Source organism: Trichoplusia ni, chromosome 5, assembly GCF_003590095.1.
Source record: "Trichoplusia ni isolate ovarian cell line Hi5 chromosome 5, tn1, whole genome shotgun sequence".
Taxonomy (NCBI): Eukaryota; Metazoa; Arthropoda; class Insecta; order Lepidoptera; family Noctuidae; genus Trichoplusia; species Trichoplusia ni.
In genome coordinates this window covers 9,238,886-9,259,618 of record NC_039482.1, presented here as the reverse complement: position 1 = coordinate 9,259,618, position 20,733 = coordinate 9,238,886, and the positions used below count along the sequence as shown (strand labels likewise).

At 37.6% G+C, this 20,733-nt stretch overlaps 2 protein-coding genes across 2 annotated transcripts; both read right to left on the bottom strand.

Moving 5' to 3' along the window:
- Positions 1-2,590: 2,590 nt before the first annotated feature.
- On the bottom strand, positions 2,591-9,997 carry LOC113494395 (myrosinase 1-like). The gene is made up of 11 exons (XM_026872713.1): positions 9,942-9,997; positions 7,587-7,696; positions 7,338-7,485; positions 6,854-7,020; positions 6,271-6,531; positions 5,818-5,906; positions 5,236-5,383; positions 4,616-4,779; positions 3,944-4,093; positions 3,050-3,141; positions 2,591-2,785 (listed from the first exon to the last, which is right to left on the bottom strand). Exons 1-11 carry the CDS (start codon positions 9,968-9,970, stop codon positions 2,650-2,652), a joined length of 1,494 nt encoding a protein of 497 aa, XP_026728514.1. The 5' UTR covers positions 9,971-9,997; the 3' UTR covers positions 2,591-2,649.
- A 1,216-nt stretch (positions 9,998-11,213) lies between these two features.
- LOC113494394 (myrosinase 1-like) lies at positions 11,214-17,582 on the bottom strand. The gene is made up of 11 exons (XM_026872712.1): positions 17,488-17,582; positions 16,577-16,686; positions 15,928-16,075; positions 15,495-15,661; positions 14,955-15,215; positions 14,443-14,531; positions 13,912-14,059; positions 13,498-13,661; positions 12,869-13,018; positions 12,060-12,151; positions 11,214-11,404 (listed from the first exon to the last, which is right to left on the bottom strand). Exons 1-11 carry the CDS (start codon positions 17,514-17,516, stop codon positions 11,275-11,277), a joined length of 1,488 nt encoding a protein of 495 aa, XP_026728513.1. The 5' UTR covers positions 17,517-17,582; the 3' UTR covers positions 11,214-11,274.
- Positions 17,583-20,733: the final 3,151 nt, after the last annotated feature.

The following is a 20,733-nucleotide window of genomic DNA, read 5'->3' as shown; positions in this document are numbered from 1 at the left end:
ATGACTTTGAATTTGTTGCGCCTGTCATCTAACAATTACTGTCGTTTCACAAGCATATGGCGATAAAGTTTGTGCCAGGAGCTTTAGAGATCAGTTAAGAATTGGCATAAGCCTGCCGCGGTCGATAACAACTTAGACGTGATAACTGTAAGACTAGACAACCGATTGTATTTACACAAACAAATGAAGGTGGATAATAGAAGATATCAGGATTATCCGAATACTTTGGAATTCGTATACAATCGCCATATTACGAATTTTGTATACATTGTCAGAGAGATTCAAGAACTATTCAAAGCAGTCTCTTACTTATCTATACTTCTATACTTCTATACTTAATATATAAAGCTGAAGAGTTTGTTTGTTTGTGTTTGTTTGTTTGTTTGAACGTGCTAATCTCAGGAACTACTGGTCCAAATTGAAAAATTCTTTTTGTGTTGAATAGACCATTCATCGGGGAAGGCTTTAAGCTATAAACCATCACGCTGCGACTAATTGGAGCGAAGATACAATGGAAAATGTGAAAAAAACAGGGCAGGTATAAATCATAACTTATATCTTCTACCCACGGGGACGAAGTCGCGGGCAACAGCTAGTTATTAGAATATAATAAGAGCTCTTTAGCAATAGATATAGCTATAGTCTGTCCGGCTCTCCGGCCGTCTGTCCGGCTCTCCGGCCGTCTGTCACGGTGGTATCTCATTAGGCAGGTAACCCTGATAGTTAGACAATTAAAATATTCACTAATGATGTACTCTTTTACCGGTACAACGACTTATTTTTAACATCCATATATTTACGTTAGAGATCGATACCATAATTTCAAATTTGTGAGGACGATAAATATATAAAGATAAAAAACTATTTGCACTTGTGAGTATATTATGCTGACATCGTAATAAAGTAGCGCATTTTGTTTAAATACCATTAATTCTACCATTTTGTCTATCATATTTAAAGACTACGTTTAACTCGGTTTTATTTATAATAATATTCCACCACTTCCACACAACGCCATCTAGTCTCAAACTAAGCAAAGCTTGTATTATGAGTACTAGACAACTGATACCTAAACATCTTCTAATATATAAAATTCCCGTGTCTCGATGTTAGTTACCGCACTCCTCCGAAACGGTTCGACCGATTTTTTTGGACTAAATTGTTTGTTTTTTATTTTTTTTATAATGTGGCATTAAAAATACATACAACCAGAAATAATTCAATAAGCAAAACAACGTTTGCTGGGTCAGCTAGTATTTATATATTTCTAAATACATACATAAGTATTTATATTTCTAAAATGTATAGATAAATTACACCCAGACACAGAACAAATGACTGATGATCGTGCTCATCACACAAACATTTGTCCTGCGTAAGAATCGAACCCACGAACCACGCGGTTAGTAACCACTAGAGCAACAGGCCAGTCAACTTATTAATTTATTTGATCCTTCCCGCTTTTATATACTCTTCAAGTTTTCTGTAATTAATGAACATTTGATCCATTTACTAGTTTCCGTTAAAGCAGTCATTTTACGAGCAAATGTATATTGCATGGCCATGAAAAATAATGATGGCATAAAGATGCTATGGCTCTGATATAAAACAAAATATCAAGTTTTGACTTTGACTCGCATTAAGGAATAGTTCTATCCCAAAGAGAATACGCTAGCCAAAAAGTTTTTTTTTAATGCATACTTACCGTACTAGGGCTTTCGATTTAGTAGAATATATTTTTTGGTTATCCATATGACGCGATTGCTTATCTAACCTCCATTATGCATTTTTAAGGATAACATGTTTTAAATGTCCTATTATCATACTGGCTCTCAATGACTTAACGACAGTCAAAAACAATATTTGTCATTCGTGAGAAACGGCCTTCTGTAGGCCCAGACAATGTCGAGCTATTGAAATAATCGTGTTAAATACATGCACAACTTGAAGTTATAAGAATAACATTAACTTTTTTACAGGCGAAAATAACATCCATAAATAGTTTCTATTAAAAAAAAAAGATTCTCGCACTAAAGAATTTAATCCTTGCGTCACGGGTTTTTTAAACATTCAAGTCTCAGGCACAAAGACACCCAGACTCAGGAGAAGTATTGGTGGATCAGATAAACGCTTGTCCTACGCAATGATTGAACCCGCGATATATCACACACCAGGGGTATAGGGTAGTGATCTAAACCACTCGGCTATCGTTTCAGTCAACATCATTAGCGCTCGGAGGAATGTAACATGCCTGCAGGCAACGTGTTGTTTTCTTATAATCTGAAGCTGAGATAGCTTAGTGGTAAGACTGCGAGACTGCCAAGTCATTCTCAAGTTTAATCCTTGTGCATTTTAGGAATACATAATAAAGCACAGTTTCCGTGTTTCAGAAGACAAAATAAGAATGTGAGTCCTCTCCTGATCACCGAACGTCGTCTCATAACGTCCCATAAAGCTAAGAGAATACATCTGTGTTGGGGCACACGTTTGTGCACTATAATATAACCTGCATAGTGCCTGACGCCAATAGCCACCGCATACAACATCACATCACACTATTATTACCCGCCATATCCAGTAAAAACACAACTTTCTGCACAATTATTCTTTAATACTTTATCAACATACAAATAAACAATAGCTTAATTTTCATAGTACATCTTGCGTCACGTTCACGTCTAGGGAGTGGGCTTCAATGATCTTCTTGTACCAGTGCGCGGAGAGACGCGGCGTGCGTGTGCGCAGCGGGTCGTTGAAGTCCACCTGGTAAAGGCCGAATTTAGAACTGAAAATAGAGAAAGGTTTTGTTAAAATACTGAATCGTAAAAATCAATACCGATATTTACTTCGGAAACTAACTAGTCCGGTGCGAGTCTGACTCGCAACACTGAGGGCTTAGTACACTAGGTAACAAATAAGTATAAGGGTGCCCACAATTTATTGGTCACGTCATAGACTGACGACTAGATGGATATGTAGACGGTGGATAACCATGTACTCAGTCTAGGTTCCCTTGAGAGAATTAAAAAATTGCGAAGTTAATAATTACTGATAGCCATCCATCCATTCAAATAGATCCATCAGACTCCAGGCTGTGTAGTGAGTAAGCTTGATTCCATCTTCTTTAATAGCTAGTAAAATCTGAAACAAAACATTTATAATTTAATTCCAAGTGCTTAATAAGGTTTTTACACCCAGCGAAACGTTAACGAAGAATTTTATTAGACACACGATTAGTCCAGGCGTTTAGATGACGTTTAAGTCACGGAAAGACCGTCAGAATGATACCTACGTCGCAAAAAAACATTTTGGGCATACCTCCCGAGTCACAGTTCCACAGTGAATTTGTGCAATTTTTACGCCATGATTAATAAATAACGTTATTTTTGCTACCGACTCCAAAAAAAGAGGAGGTTATCAATTCGTCATCTTTATGTTTGTTACCTCATAACTTCGGATTGGATGGTCAATGTTGATTATTTTTGTTATTTAAAGTTAAGTAGTCATTTAGTCATCAAACTCCAAGACCGAGTCCGTAATGTGGATATCCGAAAACGAACCAAAGTTCGAGACGTCGGTGACACAATAACGAGGCTGAAGTGGAGCTGGGCAGGCTACTTGGCCAGACGAAGTGATGGCAGGTGGATTAAGGCGGTGACAGAATGGTGGTCAAGACAAGGCAAAAGAAGCGTTGGTCGTGCGGGAGCAAGATGGGTCGATGACATTATAAAGGTCTCGGGTCGAGTCTGGATGAGGCTAGCACAGGACCGTAGAAATTGGCACGAAAAGGGGAGGCCTATGCCCAGCAGTGGGAGGATAAAGGCTGTGGATGATGATGATGATGAGTCATTTGGTCCCATTTATTCATTATGTTTGTCCCATTTCTTTTTTATTTAAAGTCGGTTGCATGTTTTTGCACCAACAATATGCTTAGTTCCCTTACCTGTTTTAAGTACTCCCTGAAGTAACTTATCCGATCGTGGTCGTCAAGTCCTCCGAGGGTGTCCAAACCATTCTCTGTGATCACGAACTCGAGGTCACCGTACTGTTCTTTAGCCCAGCGCAAATGCTTACGGATTCCTTCGGGATATACCTTGAAGATAACAGGTAGTTCACGAAAAGTCATACTATAATGATTTGTTATTTCCGTCACTCTATTTGCGACCTTTTTAAAAGATTCAGTCATTTAGTGTATCCATGAGAATTTCAATTCGATGGTCATGGCTGGAGGTAAATTAATACAACTATATTCTTAAAAAAAAACAAACCAAACAAAGCTTAATTTGTGAGGACTAGACAACTGATAAAAATACTTATATATTGCTTAATACATACATAATATTGTATAGTTAGATAAATTATACCCAGACACAAAACAAATTTCCGCCGACAAACTGTGACACAGTTTGGTGGGTTTAATTATTTTGTTATATGTTTATAGAACCAATAAAAGATTTTATTATTATTATTAAATGATCGGCTCACGAAGATTTGTCCTTGTTAGAACTAGAAATCTCGACCTGCGGTATAGCAGTCCGACCAATAGGCTAGTAAAGTCACTTGCGCGTAATATCGAAATATCACTTGACCAGTATCTTAACTAAATAATACTTACATAGAATATCGAGGATGCAGTCGGGGGCCAATGATCAGGGAACTCTATTTTACCGTTCAGGTCTTCAGCGTCACCTAGCGGCCACGGAGAGAAAGTTTCGCCTTCCTTTGCCCAGCGGATTTGCCGACCCGAATAGTGGTTAAAAGCAAAAAAGTCGTAAGTACCTTCAAAATAAAGAAAGATAATAAGATTAATAAAAATAAAGATTTTACTCAAACAATATTTTTAATTCAATTTATGCAAGTATTTCTTAAATACAAAATCGCCACAAACAGCTATGTTACAGGAAAACGCCAATGGTCCAGATTTACTAGAAATGAGTCAGAACCGCGTGAATGCAGACAAAAATTATAATATAATAAGGAATTAATTAAATAATAATTATTATATTAAAATAATATCTAAAAGACCCTTATTTATACTGGCAACTTTTTGAACAATAAACCAATCCACTGTCGACTCATTAAGAAAAAATAAGTAACAGGCGCGTGCAAAAATTATGCACATCAGACGCACAGCAGATGCATACCAAATTTCTCTCAGCTGTTGAGACAAGTAGATATTTTAGACCATTACTTGAGTAAGTATCGTACTTAAATAAGACTGCAAACCCCACCCACCTCTGACTAAGTCTTTCTCTTCTTGTGTGAATGCTGGTAACGTAGACTTGGAGTATCCTCGCTCCAAACTGAGTTTCTCCAACACCTTCTCAATACTTGGTGGCCAGCCTCCCTCCTTGGAGTAGATCGGATGACAGTATCTACCAGCCTATAAAAGATTTACATGACACATGTTGTTCATATAGTTTTTGTGCAGAACGCTTTCGAATTAATACTTATTACACATAACCAAATATGAATTGCGATACAAAAGATCTTTTACTAGACCACTTAACTGGATGATCACCGAATGTCGATTAACATTTACAGAGACCTTATTTCTTTCTGACAACTTATCAATATTACTCAGTATTTCAGGCCTATCGTGTTAGGCGAGGCTTCAAAATTACAAGAACCTTAAATATTAATATTTATTATTTATTTTAATAAGGTCATTATGCTGAGACTGTTAAAACGGTGCAGTGATGTGTCTACGTGCACGATTCCAAAATGTCAACCTTATAGAAATCATTTATACCAACCGGACTAACGAACATGCTTATGAGGTGCAATAGTATACTTAAGTATAACTTTATCACTTACTAAGTGTTGTAAAGCCAGCTCTGCTACTTCAGAATCAGCTTCGGTCTGGGGTTCAAACCAAAGGAGGTGGTTGGCGATCGACACTTTACCTGTAATTCAAGATTGAGATGTTGAAGTCGTTCGAAAAGATTCCACGGGAATGTAGAATTATTATCTTGTTGGGTCAATACTGCATCATATAAAGTCATGATTCCTTGAAGACTTATGATATCTGGTTGTGTAAAAGGATCAATATCAATTTGGTGGTTAATTAAAAATTCATTTAAAAAAAACCGATGAATACAAACACACTTTACGTAGTGCGAATTTAAGTCGTGTTAGCGTCTAAAGTCGAACATAACTTTCAATAGGAATAATAAACAATGAAACATATGCAAAGTTGCACTAATGATCCACTACAACAAATCATTATATCCAATGTACTACTAGGTGAAGCCATCAAAATCTTCTTACCATGATATTTTGGCTTGAACTCCTCATCATAAACCCTCCAAGCTTTAGCGTGGGCCAACATAATATTCTTGTTACACATATAAGTTCCGACATCAGGGCTGATAATTCCTGGTGCAGTCACTCCAGTGATGTAAGAGAGGTCACAGGCCACGACCGGTTCGTTGAGAGTAAGCCAAAGCTTCACGCGGTCACCGTACAGCGTGTAGACTACCCTCGCGTAGTCGGCGAACCAGTCGGCAATGAGGGGGTTAGTCCAACCACCTGGAAACAATAACATGAATAAATCTAGTATATACCGGCTTATGGGCTCCATTTTTATATTTTGTCTCTAGAATGCCTAGCGGCAAGTCTAAGAGTGAGCATATTGCAATTACGGAAGAACTATACCAAATTCCAGTGATCTTTCGCTTTTACAATTGCAACAGTCTTAATTTAAAAGGCAGCGGCCGGATCCCTGCGATAGAAACCTCTAAGTACTAGACCACAGTTCCAGTTCGATTGAATTCTGATGAAGCCTTCTGAAAATCTGTTTCAAAATCTGAATGATAGCTATTTCTGATCAATTCCAATACATCAGACTTACCAAGATCCTGTAGCGACTGCGGCAAGTCCCAGTGAAAGAGAGTGATGAAGGGTTCGACGCCCTTCGCCAGAAGACCGTCGATCAACCGATTGTAGTAGTCTGTTCCTTCTTTACTGATGTAGTTTGGGAAACCAGAGGGCAGGATACGAGGCCAGGATAATGAAAATCTGGGAAAATATCAAATATTTGTGAAAAGTGACTGTTCTTTTTGAGTTTTCTAACTAATAATGGCATTCAGAAACTTTCATAATATACAACGCGTAAGGTCCTCTGACAGAAGGTATCGGAGATCTCTGAACACTTTGTAGTATTGAGTTGAATTACATTTTCGTATAGAAGCACGATTCGTTGGAACCTAAAGTTATTGATTATCAGAAACTTAGGTTGCCTTTTGTACGGAAGGCTGAAGTGTGTTTTACAACGAATAATTAATTTAAAGTTCACAATATTAATAGTTAACGCCATTGAAATGTATGAAACTCACCGATAGTAGTGCAGTCCTAAGTCAGCGACCATCTCGATGTCTCTCTCCAGTTGGTTGTAAGAGTCGCAGGCGATGTCTCCATTGTCCTGGTTTAAGATTCTTGTTGGCAGATCATGGACAAAGCGATCCCATATACTTTCACTCTTGTCTGCAAAGTAGATAACATAAAAAGGGCCAATGAATTCCTTTTTGTGGAGTTATTAAAAGAGATAATTGGAAAGCTTTACTGAAACGTTTATAAGTACTTACCACTTGCATTCCATGCCCCTTCAATCTGGTACGAAGATGTGGCCGCTCCAAATTTGAACCCTGGCGGGAACGTCAGGTCTTCAGCGCTGCATGATGCGGCTATGCAAACGCTGAGGAAACATTGTTATTGTTAACTACCAATAAGAAGTATCATGACATGTGTTGATAACAAATGTACGATTTAAAAAAACCTTGATGAAATATAGGTGTACCCCAGGGTGGCGATTGACTATCTTGGATGTATTGATCCGAAACTAGTCGGGCACTCCCGATTGCCATAATGGAATTAAGTTGAAGAATTAGGATTTCATAGGACCAAGATAGGACTTCAACCACTCGGCTATAACTCATAGTCTTAGGGATAATGACAAACTATGCATTGTGCCATTCAACACTGCGCTAATGCATAAAAGCGTATTTTGTCTAGCGCCTGTCATTTATTACAAAGTACCAAAATGGATTAAGTCCCTACCCGTAAATAAGTTTACTCTTAATGAATATTTAAATAATGCCTAACACTTGTTACTATATTGTGACGTTTCACTTCAAATATTTGTAAAAAAAATGTGCGCCAATTGCTGGCAAAACATGTATACACCACATTGTGTAACAAAAATACCTCTGTTTTTTTTTTGTAAACATATAACCGTGTTTTCACAAAATAAATTATCTTTTATGCCAATGCACAATAACTTATCCAATCAAGATAAAAACTATCTCTTCCTTCAGAATATTATTTCTTCTAAATTTAAACGATTTAAAGAAATTAAAGTGTCATCCTACTACTATTATAAAGGCGAAAGTTTGTAAGTATGGATGTACGGATGTTTGTTACTCTTTCACGTAAAAACTACTGAATGGATTTGAATGAAACTTTACCACAATATAGCTTATACATCAGAATAACACATAGGCTACAATTTTTGAGGTTTCTAATGTGTGGTCGTAAAAAAAAACATTTTTTGCGCTCACATTGCAAACGCTGACTGAATCCTACAAGATAGATAGAAGGCAGATAGAACTGATAGTCACGCGGACGAAGTCGCGGGCAACAGCTAGTTACAGATATTATATCACCGTTGCATAATCATTGATGATGCCAAAATAATATTTTTGGTTTATACGACAGTCAGAGACATAATTATAATTCATCTATTTCGTGCAAAGAAGATTAAAGTATTCATTCCTTGTAGTCTTTTTAGCCTACATAAACTGTTTTCATGGACGTAAGTGGTTGGTCGACAATCATATCTACATATGTTGTAGGTATGTCTGGCCGTAATTTATCTTTAATGTATTTTGTATATTTATATAAACATTGAAGTTGTTTATCAGTTGCTTAGTACTCATAACAAAAACATTGCTTGGTTTGGCTCTAGATGACGTTACAAGTTTAAGTTAAGCCAGTGATGTGCTAACGGCTTTCACAGAGACCACTTTTGGAAAAACTTTTGGGTACCTACTAAATATGATAATATGCGCGGCATTTAGTTTCTAATTTTACGTTAGTTTATACAGACACCAAATAAATATTATGAAATATTTCAAAATGGAATTTCAGCCTCGACTGATAATCTTAAATGAGATTACTTAGTTACGCTGGAGATATGAGATCATACGAGTGAGTCCTTGAACACAATCGCACAGTAAAAATAGAAAAAATCGAAATCGAATCAAAATCAAAAGTCATTTATTGAAATTAGGCTACTAAGTAGCACTTTTTGAAGGTCAGTTTACATTGGATAGCACCCAGTTTTGCCCACCGTTCACCGCTTTCTAAGTGCATTTTCTTTAAAAGTCGAACATATTAGATTTACACACTGCTAAAACTGTTTATTGACCTGTACAATATTGATTATTTTATTTTATTTTTAATTTTATTTTATTGGGACATGTTTGTTGTCATAATAGCTTAATAATAGATTTCAGGCGTTGAAGTATTTTTGTATCCTTAAATTAGCCCCAACTCTTTCTCGCTATTCATCTCACTACAATTTCCCGCGAAACTAGCCTCTGTTAGATATAAATCAAGATAAATGGAAAGATTCAGTTAGATATTTTATAGACCGAGATAAATGGAATTATTGAAGGGAGGCCTCGACCTGCAGTGCGATGCAAATGGCTGATAATAAAAAGGAACCTAACTTATTGAATTTTAATTTTTCTCATCCTTTGCATTTTATTTTTTTAACTGATTGTTTCATCAGACCTACGATCGGGAAAATACGACTCCCGCAGTGATAAATTCAATCCTCCTATCTTGGAGGATTCCACGAACACTCAAGTCACAAGCAAACTAACAACAAACTGGCAAAAATGCTCATAAGCAGTCATCTCACTACTATTAAATCTCACCTGAAAACAAGTGCACTGTACCAATCCATGTTGAGGACTGAACCAATTCTTACACTTTTTTTAAAATATACAAAAATAAAAAAAAGTTAGCCTTGACTTAGATCGCAGATAAAGTCAATGTTATCAAATGAAAAAAGATCAATATTTTTACCGCTCGAGAGGTTACCAAGCGGTATTTTTGGCGATATCACTTTCAATTGTCTAGTAGTTGTGCTCCTTTAGTCAAGTGTACTTTTTAGTTTTCTTTTTTTTTAAAAAGACTCCGGCACTAAGGCATCCATCCTAATGTCGCGAGAGGATTCACAAACATTCAAGTCACATGCAAGAGCACAACAATAAAGATCTCTGACTTTGAGAAAAACACCCACACTCAAGAGAAGCTTTCGTAGATCACACAAACGCTTGCCTTACGCGGGGATCGAACCCGTGACACGTCGCAGTGGGTTCGGCGTGGTGAGTTGGTGACCTCACTATGCTCCGAGCAATAAATTCAGATTAGTCACGTGACTTTAACTTATCATCTCCATACACTGGAACGTTTATTATTCTCGCTAACTATTGCCAAAATGACACTTAGATAAAGGAACAACTTTAAGGCTAAATTTTCATTAACACGAAATTACATGTTGGGTACTATTTACAAAGAAATTTTACTATATAATAGCACTATAAACTTTATGACAATATTATAAAATGCAAACTAAACATGAGCCAAATATAAAGTCACTAGAAATATTATAAAACGAATGTCGGTATCACCGTCTGGCGAATTCGCGAGGGGAAGCGAAATGGGGAAACAGTCAGGACGGTTACAATAGGTATTTTTGTTCTATGTTATGAGGCGAAATAAAATATTTATTCATACTTTAATGTACAATTCAAAATCAAAATCAAAAAGTTTTTATTTCAAATAGGCCGTATCTCAGGCACTTTTAAAACGTTATATTACTGACTCTAGTTGCACGGTTCCAAAGTGTCATTCTTATGGAGAAGAACCGGCAAGAAACTCCAATTGTGGTACATAAGGCGGACTTAATGCCGCATGGCATTATCTACCAGTCAACCTTTGAGTCAAATGGAGAAGGTGCTGGAATAGGTACAACAGTACGGTACGAAAAGTACTACCTACATCTGACTATGGATATTTATATTATGTATGAATGATATACGAATACATAATAAAAATAAGCTTTTCCAGCGTTATTGAAATTGGGCCCGAGCTACTGTAGGCCCAATACGATGTGTGACCCTTACGATTTTAGCACAATAACACAATTTTTTATACGTATAATTATTCTTTATTACTTTCTACACAAAAATAAATTAATTTTATTTATAGTTCATCATTTGTTACATCAAGGGAGTGTTCTTGGATGACTTTCTTGTACCAGTGCGCGGAGAGACGCGGCCTGCGCGTGCGCAGCGGGTCCTCAAAGTCCACTTCGTAGAATCCGAATTTCACACTGGAAAAAGGAATAAAAAAATATTAAAGAAATGAAGTCATCATCGGCCTAGCCTTTTTCTAACTATGTTGGGGTCGGCTACCAGTTTAACCGGTTTCAGCTAAGTACCACTGTTTTACAAGGAGCGACTGCCTATCTGACCTCCTCAACCCAGTTACCTGGGCAACACGACACCCTTTGGTTTGACTGGCTGTCAGACTTTTCAAGCTTCTGACTACCTGTAACGACTGTTAAAGATGTAGGAATAACAGCCGGGACCCACAATTTAACGTGCCTTCCGAAACACGGAGGAACTCGTTATGACAAAGATGGTCACCCATCTACAGACCAACCGCGTCAAGCATAGCTTAACCTGTGATCGATTCACTTATGTGGTTATAGCTTAGGCTAGCTAGGAGGAGCTCGTGGAGCTCCTCCTGATTAAAGAAATGAAGTCTGATTAAATAAACTGTCTGTCTGAACGGGAATATGGCCTGAAAAGGAAGCTGGTTTGGACTGAACGCGGAAGGCGGAAGACCGGGTGTTGTGGCGCTACTTAGGGGAGGAATGCTTCCAGCAGTAAAAAGATAGGCTATATTTGTTTAAGTATATTTTGAAATTTGGAGATAATGGTGTTATTTTGGAATAAATGTGCATATTAACTATTAGTACTTACTTGTAGCCATCCGACCATTCGAAGTTGTCCAAAAGAGTCCAGGCTGTGTAGTGGGTGATGTTCAATCCATCTTCTTTAATAGCTATTAAGATCTGAAACGTATCATGGTTTAGCATTCTAAGGGATTTGAAATCATTTAACACCTAACTAATTTAAATACAGAGATCGGCTAGGGGTTTGACCGCTGAATTGCAAAGTAGAAGGTCTTGGATTTGAATCCATGTATATCTTATTGAAATCATATGTGTTTTAAAAAGGTCACCGCCCAAAAAGGGTAAAGAAAAACATGTCAAAAACCGAAACACCTGAGAATTTTCCCAAGAGTGTGGGAAGCTCTGACTTTAATACGAATCTGATTGCAGTTTATATAATTATCAGCATAATGAAGTTGTGTATAAGATGATCGGCCTAGCCTTTTCCCAACTATGTTGGGGTCGGCTACCAGTCCAACCGGTTTCAGCTAAGTACCAGTGTTTTACAAGGAGCGACTGCCTATCTGACCTCCTCAACCCAGTTACCTGGGCAACACGATACCCCTTGGTTAGTCTGGCTGTCAGACTTTTTCAGCTTCTGACTATCTGTAACGACTGTCAAAGATGTAGGAATAACAGCCGGGACCCACAATTTAACGTGCCTTCCGAAACACGGAGGAACTCGTTATGACAAAGATGGTCACCCATCCACGGACCAACCGCGTCAAGCATGGCTTAACCTGTGATCGAATCACTTATGCGGTTATAGCTTAGCCACGAGCTCCTTGAAGTTGTGTATAAGAGTCAAAGGTAATTCCATTTTCATTCCGAACTTACCTGTTTCAAGTACTCTCTGTAAAAGTTGATCCTATCGTGATCCTCAAGTCCTCCAAAGGTGGCCATTCCATTCTCGGTGATCATAAACTCGAAGTCACCGTACTGTTCCTTGAGCCAAAGTAACTGCTGACGAATGCCGTCAGGATTTACCTGAAAGAAGAAGAAAATAATATTATACATTTGTCATCTTTATTTTTGAAGTCTGTAGTTAATATTTCACGACACAGGGAATCCTAGTGTGGAGGCTAGTGCTATAATGCATGTAACCGAATTTCTTTTGTAACAAATAAAGTTAGTATATGGCAACCTACCATATTGTAAGTATGTCGTATGTAGTGTGACCAACTTTTTTCTATCAAAAGAACTTCGCTGCATGGAGAAAAAGACTGGATAAGAAGTCGAAATCTGCTCCGTATACTAGCCCTTGTTAGCCATGGACCGGTATAGTTTAAAATCTATTTCATAGCTTGTAACCTCAAATCACCAACTGAACCTTTAAATGAAAATATTTCGACTAACGTGAAATAAAATGACCCGGATTAATGCTAAATCTCCTAACTGTAATTTTAATGACTTTGCCTCAGGTAACTTCGTACAAATATTCTTCACCAGAACTAAATGACACTTACGAAGAACCACGAGGCAGCGGCCGGGGTCCAATGTTCAGGTATCTCTATTTTACCATTGAGTTCTTCAGCGTCACCTAGCGGCCATTGGGAGAAAGTTTCACCCTCCTTCGCCCAACGGATTTTCCGACTCGTGTAATGGTTAAAAGCGAAGAAGTCGTAGGTACCTGTGGAATTAAGATCGACAAAGCTTTTATATAGATCCTCTTCAACACGGTATTTGCAAATTTGGTTTCGGAAAGATCATAAGGAACACGGGTGGTTTTTAGTCTATAAAACTCAGACACCCCTTTCCCAAAACGGGAGGAGTGATTTGATGATTTCCCATCTTGGTAAAAAGGGCCATATTTTTCTTTTCGCCTTTCTCACATTCGCCCGATTATTTTTCCCTTTCGCTTTGCCAGTAACTTTACTCACCTCTAACTAATTCCTTCTCTTCTTGGGTAAAAGTTGGTAATATAGATCTATTATATCCTCTGTCCCGACTGTTTTTCTCTAACAGCTTCTCAATGCTTGCTGGCCAGCCTCCCTCTTTGGAGTAAATTGGATGACAGTATCTGCCTGCCTGGAAATTATTTCCAAAGGTTATTGACGCATTTTTTTATATGTATTTTGGCAAGGTCAGCCTTCATCTTCTTGATATTGGGCATACCTCGCTTTAATTTTATTTTTACACATTCCAGAAAGACCAAGCGACCTTTTAAAGTCCTTTGCCGAACATTTGACAAATAGCAGCTGGATACTAATACAAGTTAAAACAAAGTTTGTCAAGTTTCGGACCCAACTGGTCGTTAATTATGAGCTGCCGCACTGGTATGTCCGATAAATAAAGTGAGTAAACTGTTGAAATGAAATGAAATTAGGTTCCAAAGAAACAATGTTTATGGTACTGAAACGTATCACCTGTCATCACCTATCATTATGGGCTGGCAAATACACGTCACTTACCAAGTGCTGCCGAGCTAGATCAGCTAATTCCGTATCAGCTTCCGTAAGAGGTTCAAACCAGAGAAGATGGTTCGCGATTGACACTCTGCCTGTAATTCGAAATGGAGATTATGATGATTAGATGTTATTGAAATCTGAAGTAGGTAGATGCAAATAACGCGAACTCGAATCCTGATCACTATACACTGTAATTAACAAGAGATAACCACTTTTCAAATTCCTTCAAGTCTCTTGGAAATAAAAATACATATAATTGTTTGGTGCAAAATCAAATTCCAACCGGTAATCCTTACCATGTGAGATTAAAATTAAAGATAAATTTATCAAAGTTGACAACTCGATAAGAAAGCAATCAACGATACTGCAATGCACTGTTTGCAGTACAGATTGCAAATTACGTGAACCATCCCTAATAGAATATGTGCGCTCAACTGACTGAACGGATAGCCGAGTAGGATAAGTCACTTGGCCAAACCACCTATATCTACTACGTACAATAACAAAGTACTTACCATGATATTTCGGTTTGAACTCTTCATCATAGACCCTCCAGGCCTTAGCGTGAGCCAACATAGCGTGCTTATTACAAAGATATGTTCCCACATCGGGGCTCACAATGCCAGGAGCAAATATTCCCATGATATAGCAGAGGTCACAGGTCACGACAGGTTCGTTGAGAGTGACCCAGAGCTTCACGCGGTCGCCGTACAACGTGTAGACAACCCTCGCGTAGTCTTCGAACCAGTCGGCAATGAGGGGGTTAGCCCAACCACCTGGAAACAATGGGAAGATAGACGACATACCTCTACGATCTAATATTACTATCCTTTTTATAATAACCATTAACAAAATAAACATTAAAATGTGACGTTCATTAAGTTTTGTATGCCAGTATCGTCGATGTAAATTCAATAAAAATCTGGTAACCACTAATAATACACAGAAGACTGAAAATTCGTTTAAAAAACCTAATTTATTTAATAATTTAAGTACGGCAAATCTTAGGTTCATCAGCTTTAAATAAACAATTTCTTGTCATATCCATGACTTACCAAGATCCTGCAGTGGCTGCGGCAAGTCCCAGTGGTAGAGAGTGATGAAGGGTTCGATGCCCTTCGCCAGAAGACCGTCGATCAAGCGATTGTAGTAGTCTGCTCCCTCCTTACTGATTTGGTTCGGGAAACCAGTGGGCAGAATACGACTCCAGGCCAAAGAAAATCTGGGAAAAAGATAAGTAGACATAAATCGCCCCATTTATTATTATGTCTTACATTTTTTGTAATTTTTCCGTATGTTGCGCGATTTCACGCAGCCCATAATGAACGATGGAAGGCAAATGGACACCGAACCAAGATCGGTTTGGCAAAATTCATCACTCGTTACCACAGCAGATCAAAGTTTATGCAGCTATCCGATAATCCCACCCACTTTGGTTTATATGAGTGGAAGTTCCAAGTCGTGGACCTGCATGAAGGTTATACTAACCGATAGTAATGCAGTCCCAACTCAGCAGCTATCTCGATGTCTTTCTCCACTTGGTTATAAGAGTCGCAGGCGATGTCCCCATTGTTCTGGTTAAAGATTCTTCCTGGATCCTCGTGGACGAAGCGGTCCCAAATGCTTTCGCCCTTATCTGCAACAATTATGTTTCATGACACAATATTTTCCTCATTGCTCTAGAAGCAGCTACTTGAATTTGTTTGAGTATTTGAAGGTATCTTTAACTAATTCGGAACTTAGGACGCGCTGAAAAGTAAGCAATATTGGGTACTGGCCAATGTAATTTTACCTTCAAAAAGTGCTACTTGGTAGCCTTATTGGAATAAATGGCTCCTGATTGATGTTATGTGCTGGGGGATAATTCCTACCATGTAATGTAACAAACATTGATAGTGTTTCCCACAATGTGATGCTGGCTTTAGTCTGTTGATGCATAGTAATATGATGCGATATTTTTTTGACGCTGCCTATTTCACAAGCTTTAAATACAGAAGACCAGTGAGACCATTTTTTTTTAATGCAACTTTTAGCATAGAACAAAAATGGAAAAAGTTTTCCATGTTAATTGAGCCTGAATTTTATGCAGATCGCTTCATGTTTAGCAAGAGATATCGGTAACGACATGGCCACTTACCACTAGCGTTCCATGCTCCTTCAACTTGGTAGGCAGCGGTGGCAGCTCCGAACTTGAACCCTGGAGGGAAGCTCAGGTCCTCGGCACCCCATGACACCGCTAACACAGCACTGAGGACATAAAGAACACTTGATTATATAATTTTGTTACTACGCAGAAATAATGGTAACCTCGTGGTATAATCGCTGGACTGCCTTCAAAATCCGGAACGTCATACCCACTGAGCGCGACATGTCCCGGTTTCGATCTCCGTGTGCGTTTGTGTCATTCATGAATGTTTGTTCTGGGTGTATTTGTGCATGTGCAGTTTGTTAAACTTCCCGCGAGACAAGGATTATTAGGAAAAATTATTAAAGCGGGAGTAGTTTTTTTCAAAACAATTATCCATTTAACGGTCTTTAAAAAATCTTTGAATACCAAGTCATCACTATCTAACTATGCTCATTGCTTATTTATTGCCCAACCCTCACGTCGCGAGTTCAACTTGCATTACCTGCCTCCTCGAGAAAATGTTATAACAAAAAGCTCAATGGTTTGTAAACGAGACGACGTTTCGAGGCTTCTTCTTCTGTTACAAGTTAACACTCAAGTGTAACAGCACCTTTATAATATGAATTATCTGTTACTTAACAGCCCACTAATAAAGCCTGCTTTGTTCGCAAGTTTTTAACAACATTGACTTTTAGTAAATATACTAATTAATTTATAGACCATAATCACTTTCTTGATACACCTTGTTAAAAGAGGATTTTGTCTTTAATAGACATTACTTATTTTAATGCTATCATTTTTGTCTTGATATGACAGAAAAAAATCTCTGCAATTTATATTTTTGACACCTCCGTAATTTATAAAATATAAAAAAAACAAGGCACTGAAATACTAACTAATCAATCACTTTTAAATCTCACCTGAAGACCACCGCACTACACCAACTCATGATGACAACTGAAAACGGATTCGACTACTATCTTATAAATACACTAAATAATATTAGCCTTGACTTTCATCGTAGATAAAATAAATAGTATCAAATGAACTGTGAATTGAAAACAATGATCCATATCATTGACGCTTAAGATAATAGGCGAAATTTGTTATGGTTCACAACTTTTACAGAACGGCATCTAGTCTCAAACTAAGCATTGCTTGAATAATGAGTACAGGTACTAGACAACTTTTCTTTTGGTAAGATGGAGGAATCCTCGTGGACTGGGTGTCCTCCCGCAGGAGAGGAAATGGGTAGCATCAGGCTCTTACTGACTAAGCCTGAACCGCCGTGCTACGTCATCCGCGTTTTTGTGTCGGTGTATGGCAATGCGTTGCAATACTTCATACACCCCACGCTTACCCTCCAGTAATAAAGTTCTTTATATTTATCCTCCGAGTTCGTAATGAAAGTGGTCCATTATAATGTCTTCTTATGTCCCAAATGTTAGTCACATCGGGATACTTTCCTGTAAGGAAGGTTCTACTTTCCTGTAGGCTGTAAGTATCCGTCACTTTTAGACTTATCCGGAATACAGCTATCACAAGCAGCAGACTTTTTCTGGTTTAAAAAGCTGATGACCTGGTCCTAGGACCTAATTTTAAGTATACCATATTTTATAGAAAAAAATAATAATTTGAAAGTCGAACTTACTAACCCCTTCACTTCCGTCTTGGGCTGTACCGAGGCTGCGAAATCCCTTGCGCAAGCGCATCTTCTGTTCGTGTCAGCAACAGACACCGTCTAAGTCTTATATTTCATTATTTTTCGTCGTAAGTGTCAATAATCATTTGTTTTATGGTCAGAATATGCTAAGCTGGTTTTTTTCATCATAAATTAATGTAATTTTTTTATAGACTCCTTTGCATTTGCCAAAACTAATAATAGCCTTTTCTTACGATTTTTTAAAAATCTTTCTGTTTTCTATGAATTATTTAAATTCGACATTTAAGAACAAACACTAAATTTATTTTTATTTTAAATTTTGATATCAAAGAACTACCCTAAGTTATTATTGGTAAGCGAACCATTTCCATAGTTTCAAATTTAATCCGAATGCCATTTATTTATCGGCCGTCGTATATAGCAGAATCGGGGCCCTGTTGACCTGTTACATAATTTAAATTATTTTAAATGATACAAACCAAAACTCAGAGGTCAACAAACTTATTAAATACAATAATTTTTGCTTGCTGTGACCTTCTACAATAAACTTTAATAAACATTATTATATCTAATTACAAATTGTATGCTTTCTAATCTTCCTTATCATACATTTATTTGCACCCAGTAGGGTAATAACTACCATTTAGATACACGATTAAATACTTAGATAAATATATTTTTAGATAAATACTAGATAATTAAGTTAAAACAATCATACTGAAATCAGCAGTGATAGCCAAGTGGTATGACCATTGGACTGCCGAATCAAAGGTCGGTTTGAATCGAGACATGCACCAATGTTCTTTCAAATAAATTTACGAAATACTAAGTAATTTACTATTCATAAGAACAGTGTAAAAAAAACAGAAAGGGAACGAGTACACCTGAGAATTTTTCAAGGATGTGTAAAGCCGTTAAAACTCTTAATAATGTCGGGATGTATCACACAATGTCATAATGTGAAAGTATGTGAGTGTGTTTGCTTCTTTGTATGTTTTTCACCTCTTCACGCCCAAACGGTTGGACCGATTTCGATGACAATTGGTATGGTGAACGTTTGATTACAAATAGGCACTATCCGACCTCATTAGAGGGTTTATTTTTGCAGCTATAACAGACTTACAGACGGGCAAAGCCGCAAGAAACAGCTTGTGAAAGATACGATAAGAAGATCAATCATTCATTTTACTTAAATGCCTCTAACGATCTATAAAAAGCAAAAGACGTCACTACTGGCGTTTCAAAACAAGTTTTTTTAATGATAAGTTCATGATACAATTCTCTTATCACGGGGTTTTTGAACATTTCAATAACACAAAGACTAACCACAAGGATTTGTGGAAAACACAAACACTTGTGTCTTAATGGATCAAACCCAATTTGTTGAGATACTTGGCCGCCATCTTAATGTTAATAATGTTAATGTTAATTAATGTTTGTCGTTAAGCATTCGTATCCTCTCTGTCAGGTTTTGGGAGAAATACTCTTATGTCCTTCAGTGATTTGGGCCACGACAACTTATGTCAGTAACACCAATCAACTACAGAGGTCATACTATAGTGCATAAGCAGATGCGAACACTCAGGTGCGCTCTCTACAGACAGTCGTCCCATCGGGCGATGTGATTAAGAGCGTTCTATTACTCACCCCGATGGGACAGTGCCCTGACACGACTGGAGTGAAACACTCTGAAGCTGTGGAATGATTAACGAATGCAAGGCTCATCTAAACATCCTAAAAAATCAAATCAAAACAAATATCCTTTACTCGCTCAAATGTGGTACGAACGTACACAGATGAAATAAAATAGTATGCTCTGCTGGAAAATCACAGTTTGCAAAATTGATGGTGTTTGCTAAAATTGGCAAACAATAACATACGCTATAGTCATTGATAAAAGAGGTCGGATCACAATCAGGTGCAGTTCAAACCAAACATAGTGAATCGGCTGATTAGATAGATCTGTTTTTGTTGAAGCTATATACTTACTATCATATAAAGCTGAAGAGTTTGTTTGTTTGTTTGTTTGAACGCACTAATCTCAGGAACTACTGGTCCAAATTGAAAAATTCTTTTTGTGTTGAATAAACCATTCATCGAGGAAGGCTTTAGGCTATAAGCCATCACGCTGCGACTAATATGAGCGAAGATAGGTACAATGGAAAATGTAAAAAAAACAGGGCAGGTATAGGTAAATCATAACATATTATATCTTCTACCCACGGGAACGAAGTCGCGGGCAACAGCTAGTGTATGATAAACGGGAAGCCTTGAAGCCTACTTCAAGTGCCGGGCATTTTTTCTTGTTGTGTAATATTTTGTTTTATTGCCCCCCGAGGAGAGTAAATGATAAGATAATTTTGTATCTGTCACTTTTTATCAAAGTCCCTGGTCCTATCTGTGTGGGTGGTGTAAATATGTTGTTGCTTTTAAGAATAACGAGCATAAAACAACGGATGTCACGTTAGCAACAATTGTATCTGTTCTCTTAACAACAATGTAG